At 42.9% G+C, this 8,818-nt stretch overlaps 1 protein-coding gene across 1 annotated transcript; it reads right to left on the bottom strand.

The window, feature by feature from the left end:
* Positions 1-2,188: 2,188 nt before the first annotated feature.
* On the bottom strand, positions 2,189-7,574 carry LOC148592283 (uncharacterized). The gene is made up of 11 exons (XM_088535321.1): positions 7,502-7,574; positions 7,292-7,358; positions 6,805-6,855; positions 6,596-6,623; positions 5,972-6,002; positions 5,687-5,744; positions 5,242-5,272; positions 4,896-4,932; positions 4,570-4,605; positions 2,843-2,878; positions 2,189-2,331 (listed from the first exon to the last, which is right to left on the bottom strand). The coding sequence occupies exons 1-11, from the start codon at positions 7,567-7,569 to the stop codon at positions 2,265-2,267; spliced, it is 510 nt and encodes a 169-aa protein (XP_088391447.1). The 5' UTR covers positions 7,570-7,574; the 3' UTR covers positions 2,189-2,264.
* Between the last annotated feature and the right edge of the window lie 1,244 nt (positions 7,575-8,818).

The following is an 8,818-nucleotide window of genomic DNA, read 5'->3' as shown; positions in this document are numbered from 1 at the left end:
GCGCTTGGGGCGGCGGGTCCCCCCCCGCGGCGCAGGGGCTGCGCAGAGCTTTCCTGGCACTCCTCGATGCAAAAACAAAAGAATTTGGAAAAAAAAAAAAAAGGAAAAAAATAGTGGGGGTGTTTGCAGACAGAAAGAAAATCTTGCCCCGTTTTTGCCTGTTTGAGTGTCCGTCGTTCCGTTCCCGGGGGCACTGGCTGTGTCCGTGTCCCCGTTCGATTCCCACCGCTCGTGATGGTGCCGTCACCCATCCTGGCCGGCTCCGGGTCGGTGCCGCTGAGCCCAAGGGGGTCCCATCCGCCTCGGAGCTGCCCCCTCCGGGGCTTGGCTCTGGGCTTTGCTTGGTTTTCCGCTGGGATTGGAGCTTTCTCGGGAGCGCCCTGGCTGGGAAGCTCGCAGCTCGCGTGCAGGCTGCTCTTTGGGCAGGTGTAGTCGCCGTTTTGCACTGTTCGCCCTCAAAACACAGCCCTTGGCGTGGCGAGAGCGATGGAAGGTGCCAAGGACACGGGAGCAGCCGCTGCTCCGTGGGGCCAGGACGGGCCCCAGTGGCACCAAATGAGGTCCATGCCAGACCCCCCGGGCCACGTTTTGTCCTTACGATGCTCATGAGAGTCCAGCACCTTTGGGGCCCTTCGCGCTGCAGGTACCAGGGCGGCTTAAAGCGCAGCCTGGCCTGGGTGCGAGGACTGGCCGGGATTTGTTAGGGGACATTAGGCTAAATCGGAGTGCCACAAAGAGGATAAGGGATAGAGCCGACGCGGATAAAGGCAGGAACAGATGGCGAGCGGTGCCGAGACACCCAACAGGTGAAGCAGGAGCCCCACGATCCGGGGCTGCCGGCACCAAAAGCATCTCCCTAGAATAGAGAATAGAGAAACGGGGTGAGGAAGCTCCGGGTTGGAGACGCAAAGCCTTGGATTTCAGCACTTAGCTCTGGAGCCAGTTGTGAGGAAGACTTCCAAAACTCATAGAGGAAGGAGCTCGGTTGTGAAAGAGCTTTCCTTGCTTTAAAACTCACTTGATTTTTCCCAAAAAGCTCCTGGAGTGGCCCAATTAGCTCAACATAACAGAGAGATGCGCTCCCCAAAAGGCATTCTCCAAAAAGATGTTCTGCGCCAAAAAAGCAGCTTGGTTTGTTTGTTTGCCCTTTTTTCCCCTCTTTGTTAAAAGGGGAAGCACAATAAGATTATGAAAAAATAATGAGGTGAAGTAAAGCTGTTCCACATAATGAAGCGTGCTCTTTTCCAAGGGCAACAGGAAACCACAAGACTTCATGTAGGCCAGCTCAATAGATGCAGAAATTGTTCCCAAGGCAGTTAAATGGAGTTATTTGTATTTACTAATGAGAGATAATTGAGTAGGAGGAAAGACATGCATACTCACGGTATGATGACTGCTTTTTACCCAGGTGGAAAAGCAGCTGACACACAAAGCTAATAGGAAAACAAAATGATTTTTGGCTTCACCACCTCGAAATTCTTCCGAAAAGGAATCTCATCCAAACCTTATTTCATCTGCCAAGTGCCTTTTCTTTTTCCTTTCATGCAGCACTTTTCCTCAAGAGCCCTCAGTGCCATGGTAGAAGATGTCCCAGGGAAAAGCATCCTCTTACAGTCGAAGAACGGTGGCGATTTTCCCCAAGTCACCAGAAATCAGATGCAGAGCCAGGACTTGCCTCCCAGTCTCCTGTTTTGCTGTAAACTATGGCTTTTCTTGTGCACAGCGGGGAGAGAAGTAAAGAAATTCACTTCACATGAATGAAAACCAGAGGAAGAAACATATCACAAGACGTACAAGTGTTTCCAAGCAACCGCTCTATTTTTCCAAGTTTGCACGAATTTCGGCTCCATTCTGCTGGCACGACAGCTTTGCTGGGGATATGTTTTTTCTCTCTCCTGCAACTAATGTTATTACCCTTTAAGTGACATGACAGCAATGCAGTTTTGTTGCTGAATTGAAGATACTAACTTTGAGGAGCAAATGCTTGGGCTCAGAGCACTTCCAGGGTTGTCCCCACTCCTGCCGTGGCTGCAGGTTGTGACACACAGACGCAAGTGATGGGACCCAAGGGCAGACTCAGGGTCCTTCAATTAGAGGCTGCTGTTTTAAGATGTATTCACTGCCTTAAAGAGGGCCTTGCACCTGGTACTGAGAGCACAGGAGAGTTTGCATAGACTAGAATTAGTAAGATTAAATAGTTTTTTATTTATATAAATATACATATTTGAATATATTCTTACGGAAGAATGGAATTGCAAAAAATGTCAAACATTCTGTTGGCCAGCAACAAGTGACGTTGACATGAAAGTGCTCTTCCACCACCCAGTCATCCTGTGGGGGAAGGAAAACGATAAAGCTTTCCTCAAAATATTAAACAGTTGCTTTACATGTCTTTTCTGAAAATAATGCATAAGTTTCTCAATGTAGGGTGGATATTTTCACTCTCAGTAATTAATAAAATAAAAATTGGAATGAAATTTACCCTGGATTATTTCATCTCTGTTATTAAAGTGGCAAGTTTATAACCAGGCTGAAAGAACAGAGGACAGTTTAGGACAGATTGTGCAGGGTGCTCGGATTGAATGGCTTGTAAACACTGGGCTTTATTTTCAGACATGCTGGACACTTCCTAAATCTGACTAAAAATCAGTCTCCTGATGACTCAGCAAGGAATGTGATAGTTCTTGAAGCAATAATAGGTTTCAACATAAAAAAAGCAGAATTTAGGATAGTTTTGTACTTATTTTGCAGGTTTACAGTCTATATACACTTTTTTAAAATAAACCAATTGCTTTGCTATTTTTTCTTGAAATATTCATTCACACTATGTATTATATGTTACCTTGAGCTTTCTTCACCTGTCTGAGTAGCAACAGTCCTGAAATGTAAGAAAAAACACCCCCTCAGCAATTACATGAATTTTGAATTTTCTAGAGTAAAATATTGATGTTAAGATAACAAAATTACTCTTGCATTATACTTTTGATCTGTAACTTATTTTGTCAAATCTATCACTATAGGAAAAATGGCTGATGCACAAAAAGGCATTTGTTCTCCTTTAAGGACAATTACAAAGAGGAATTTTAAGAGGAGACAACACACTGGGCTATTTAGTTGAAAAAACAAATCACTGGCATTACAAAAGCATTCCAAGAAAACAGAACAAATAATTAAATGATAAGTACTTTCCAGACACCAAATCATTTAAAATCTAAACAAGGCCAGAAAACAACAGAATGCAATTAAATACCTTTTTATTATTTTTGCTTTAGTTCACAATCCTTATGCACATCAAGCAGCACTTTCTGCCAAGCGAGTAGTCCCACTTACTCCTTAAGTAAGGTGTTAGTTTGAATATAAAAAGTAAAATAAGGAGTATTTTTTTCTAGCAAAATCTCTGATTATCTAAAACACATGAAGGGTTCTATTTTATTTTTTGCATGAAGATTTCTATGTATGTACAAGTTCCTGGCCTATAATACTACAAGAAGGAGACTCAAAGCACCTGCAACAGTAAAACAAAACGTGATCCCAACTGGTAAGCCAAGTGTGTGCTTAAAAGACAACAAATGTGTAGCTCACTAGACAAAGTGGGGAGTTACTTAATTGGAAGTGAAAGATGGGATTTATCCCTTTGAAATTCTGCTATAAATAGTGATGTGACAGGGCACGCAGGCTCTGTTATGTTGAGCCCCTTTTTAGCTCCGTGGCTCCAGGAATAGCCCCTAATCCCATGTGCTTCTCCTCCTGCGATTAACGGGAGCGACCGCCTTCCCCGCAGCCTCCTCCAGCCCTGCCCGACTCCAGGTGGAAGGATCATTTTCCCACAGGAAGAGAAATAAGAGCTCCTGACTTTCAAGGCCAGCTTCGTATTTCCAGGCTCTTCCCTTTGGCAGGAGTTATAGGGATGTATCCGTATTCCAGGTGCTCGGGGCAGCTGGAACATGACACCCATCCCCTCTCCCTTCCACCAAAACGACTCCATGTGGAAACTGAGCTCGGCAGAGGACTGTGAGATCCTTCACCAATTCCAAAAGGAAGGAACCATCGTAACGCAGTGAATCGGGTGACTCGAGCAGCGCAGGAGAGTCCAACACACATTAATACTGCTCGTTTTCCATCAGACTGCCAAGTAGGTCTCTTCATTACAGCTACATCTTGCGCCTGACCCCATTTGTCACTCCTTTATCCTGCTTTTCACTACGCCTGGTGAAAAGCAGCTTGAATGATACGCTCCGCGCGGCACGGAAAGCAGGGATCTATCTTGGGAAGCAGCGTGACACAGGCATCGCTTGCTCACGCCACTGCTTTGAAATCCCCCTGCAAATCCGGTGCCACAAGACGCCGAGGAGCTCTGAGTCACCCAACACGTCGTATCCCCAGAGAACGTCACCTATTTTGGGCCGCTGCTGCATGGCAGGAACAGCCCTCCGAGGAGGGCAGCAGCAGCCCAAACCAAAAGAATCTGTTTAATTCTACACGGTCAATATTTTCCTAGTGCAAGTGCCACGAAAGCAGAGCAGTGGTGTGGATTGAGCTGTGGAGGATTCGCGGACGCGCAGCCCTTACCTCTCCTCTGCTCTGTAGGCGCCCTCTGTCTGAGTGCTGCAGGAATTAAAATGCAATTAAAATCACTTTAAAATGCCACCGATCGCTTATAGTTTGCCCCAGAAGTGGTATCTGGGGACTATTTCTGTTAATTGCTTATTTACTCTAAGCTGATACAAGTTTCTTGCTAAATTCCAGTGTTTTATTTAAAATCGATAAGTAAATTACTGATGAGAATAGTTTTTAAAAAGTGCTTCCTAAACCAAGCAAGTGCAAATATTTTACAACTTTATTTCCTGTTGTTATTCTGAGAGGCGTTGGTAAAGCAAACATTTCCCATTGCTCACCTCACATGTTTGGTCTGTTCCCTTGGTGTTTTCTTATCTGCTAATTTAAAAATAGAAGTACAGTCACCTTAATGTTTAGAATTCCCTGCAGGCTGCGTGCTTGACATCCAAGTTTTAACTTTGAATTCAAAATGCTTGTGTTATAATCTCTATAATTATCCTGCTCAGACTCCTAATATGCAAATGTCTTCATTTTAAATCAGTTAATATTATGATGGCTAAAAAGTAGATAGGAAGCGTATCACTTAGGTATGTAACTGAACAAATGCATAAGGGTTTAACACAGAAAGGGGAACCTGCTTTGTAGCTATTTTAGCAGTTCTTTCAGTTACTAAAAATAACATACCTGGGCCACTCAGAAGCTCCGAATCTTCATACTAAACAAAAAATACAGTTTGTTTTAAAAGCAAGTATAAAAAGCTAGGTGTTTTTATGAGGCTTAAAATGTCCACGTGGGAATGTACATAAAAGTCTTGTGCTTCACATATGCATCGCTAGCAAGTGTTTCTCTAATGCAGGTGGACAAGCTAAGGCCCCAGTTTATAATTTGTTTTCCTACGCTCCATTTTGGGATACAGATTTATTTTTTAACTGGTTTTGACACTTGTCCAGTCTCTACAAACAAATGGCACAAACTCCAGACGTTTTCACAATTAATGTCTCTAGGGCTTCCTGCCTTTGCTCTACCTATTTGTCATGTCACTGCAGCATTCAGCAAAAATCTATCTTCAAGAGGACATTTAATCTCATTAAAACCCTCTCTAAATTTTTCATGATACTGATATATTTACCCAGAAATTGGTGACATTTAAGTAGTTGGATATCTCGCCAGAAAGTCTCTCGATCTCACTTTGAAAACAAAGCAAAATGCAAATAAATGTGTTACTTGTCAGAACAATTCTGAAGTACAAAGCTGATAAAGACATCAATTTGTCACAGAACTTTAGCCACCAGAAATTGGAAAGATTTATTAATCAAGGGTGAAATTCGCTCTGCCCTTCTAAACCACAAAGCCACGTTAGTTTAGCTCAGTTGTATATCATTTTAACTCAATGCAAGGTAATTCTGATCCTTACTTTTTATACTCTTCTTTCCTTAATGCCCAATCTAGGAAGAAAAAGGAATGATACATTATTTTTGCTACCCAAACTAAAAGAAGAAGCTCCATCTAGCAAACTCATACTAAAACTCACTATTATTTTCCAACCAGATGGGTTGGAGAAATGAGGACAAATTATTCTGCTTATATCTTAATAGACTTTTCTCTCATTTCAGTGTGCTTGGCTATGAATGATCTACACGCCTGACTGCAAAATGTCACGTACTGATTTCAGGGGTGGTTATGGCAAAGCTGGGGCCTAAGGCAGAAATCCTTCCCACACACATTTCTGTTTCCACACAATTTCCCATGGTCTTAAATAGAAGCTGCAGGTATTCAGTACTTCTGCAAATAAGTATCATTACTGGGTAAGAATTTATATAATCTAAGTTACATGTAAACCAAATCCAGCTCACTTTATTAGCAGTTAGTTTTACAAGTATGCTCAATTCCTCCTTTTTCACTATTTTCCTTTCATATTGCTGCATAAAAAGATCTTTAGTAACAGATGCTTGATCTTAACTCAGTTGTTAATTTAGCAAATTTTAATGAAACAAAATTTCCCATTGGGAAATGTTTAGATGCTTTTCAGGTAACATACCTTTTGTTTTATATCGCAGCCTAGAGTTCTGAGGAAGAGAAAAGAGAATGAAAACAGCATTGGGCACAAATACAGAAACATTAACAGTGAAGTCTGTACAGTAAAGGACCTCAAGGTGTTAAATTGATGTGATTATTCCCAGTGCAACTGAAAAAAAATGGCATACAACAAACTGCTTCCAAACTTAAATAAAAATGTAAAAGATGTACCGCATTTTTTAGCTTCCTATTTTCTGTCCTCAAAGCATCAATTTCTTGGACCTAGTAGAGAAAAAAAGCATTATGGTTTGAACATAAAATCAGTACTGACTTCATATATTCTCAACATCAGCTTTCTTTAGGGCTGATTAAGCACATTTGCCTGGTTTTAAAAACCTGTAAGTTTGGGTTTTGGTGTTTAGTTTGCAGTAACAGTAAGAAATTGATGCCAAAGCAATAAAAAAATCATAAAGTTAATATATAATTTACTTATACTGACTCTATTCCTGTAATGTTAAAATTAATTGTAAGATATTAATTGTGTTCAGCTTTATAAAGGCAGGAAGTGTGTAATACAACAACTTAGCTACACTGCCATAGAAATTGTATGAACAAACTTTATATCTCTGCTCTCCATATATAAATTTCACATCAATAGTCTGCATATCAATAACATATTAGGAATGTCTCTAAGAATGCTTTTGTAAGTATTACTTACAGACTGACTGCTGTCTAAAAAGGAACAGATTTCATGGACGAGTCTCTTTCTCTGATCTTTATTTTTCCTATAAAATACAAAAACGTTCAGCTCTATCTGTATTTCTGTAATGTATTTTGATGTACTTTGAATGTAAATCAAGCAGAACAAAAGATGAACTAGAAGTGTGAAAGAGTTCCTTTGTGTCAGCTTTTACGAAAAGGTACTTACAAGATTTGCAAATAGCTTTCATTTTTCATCAACACCTGCTCACCGTTTTCTGTATAAAACACGCACATTATATGATTACATTTTTAGGAACATAATAGCCCTTTTCCAAACTTGTCACACTTGGGAATGATAAGAGCAGCAGAATAAATAGTGCAGGACCCACTGCTTTAAAGGTTAAATACCTCAGCTCCTGGCATGGGATTTATGCTGCCCGCGCGGAGCAGCGGGATGTGAAGGGGACGTGGCCCAGGCCGGGCGGACAGGGCGTTATTTGGGCAGAGCCTCCCCTCTCCTCCTGGATTATTGCAGGTTGGCACCAACTGCCCTTGGTTTTAGGGGGCACCAAGAAGCTGCTGGGATGGCATTCCATCTGAACCCCCAAATCTGCCCAGAAGGTCAATGAATGTTGGAGCGGCCAAGGGCCAAGTGCCACCGCAGAGGGGTGCGGGAGGCCGGGACCTTCACGGGACGGGTCCCCTTGATGCGTAGGGGATTTTATAGTGACAAACCACTGACTGGGCAGAGCTGACCTCCATAAGGTATTCAACACCCCCAAGCAATTTTAATCCATCCTTTTAGCATCCCCTTGGCTGCAAAACACCACTCTGGGGCCTACCTGGCTTTTCAAGCAAAGGCATTGTGGAATGGGGACCTGCTGCTGGGAGAGAGAGGCCAGTTTAGGCTTGCATCACTGTCCCTCCAAGGAGGCACCACCACCATGACCACAACCATGACCACGAGCAGTGTGACCGTGACACCAGTGACTATGACCATGAGCAGCAGCAGCATGACCATGAACATTACCACGACCGCCTCCATCTCCATGACCGTGACTACTGCTACTACTACCACCACCACGTCCTCCTCCTCCTCCACCACCACCACCATTATTATCATCATCCTCATCTCTTTCACCACCATCATCATCATCTCCTTCACCACCACCGTCGCCACCATCATCATCCTCATTATCATCTCCTTCACCTTCACCACCACCACCCCTCATCATCATCGCCTTCACCACCACCATCATCACCTTCACCTTCACCACCACCATCATCACCTTCACCTTCACCACCATCATCATCACCTTCACCACCATCATCATCACCTTCACCACCACCATCATCACCTTCACCACCACCATCATCTCCTTCACCTTCACCACCATCATCTCCTTCACCTTCACCACCATCATCTCCTTCACCTTCACCACCATCTCCTTCACCTTCACCACCATCATCTCCTTCACCTTCACCACCATCTCCTTCACCTTCACCACCATCTCCTTCACCTTCACCACCATCTCCTTCACCT

This window comes from Tinamus guttatus, unplaced genomic scaffold (genome assembly GCF_059628265.1).
Source record: "Tinamus guttatus ecotype Peru unplaced genomic scaffold, ASM5962826v1 Tinamus_guttatus_pri_ptg000629l, whole genome shotgun sequence".
Classification (NCBI taxonomy): Eukaryota; Metazoa; Chordata; class Aves; order Tinamiformes; family Tinamidae; genus Tinamus; species Tinamus guttatus.
Note: the sequence above shows the minus strand (reverse complement) of the source record. Positions and strands in the feature narration are given on the sequence as shown.

Excerpts from the sequence above, each read along its gene's own strand:
- LOC148592283 (XM_088535321.1), bottom strand. The coding sequence starts at position 7,569 with ATGTGCGTGTTTTATACAGAAAACGGTGAGCAGGTGTTGATGAAAAAT. Across the intron at positions 6,003-6,595 it reads GCTGCGATATAAAACAAAAG|ATTGGGCATTAAGGAAAGAA; the intron begins GTATGTTACCTG and ends TTTTCTTCCTAG. Across the intron at positions 4,606-4,895 it reads GAACAGACCAAACATGTGAG|CACTCAGACAGAGGGCGCCT; the intron begins GTGAGCAATGGG and ends TAATTCCTGCAG.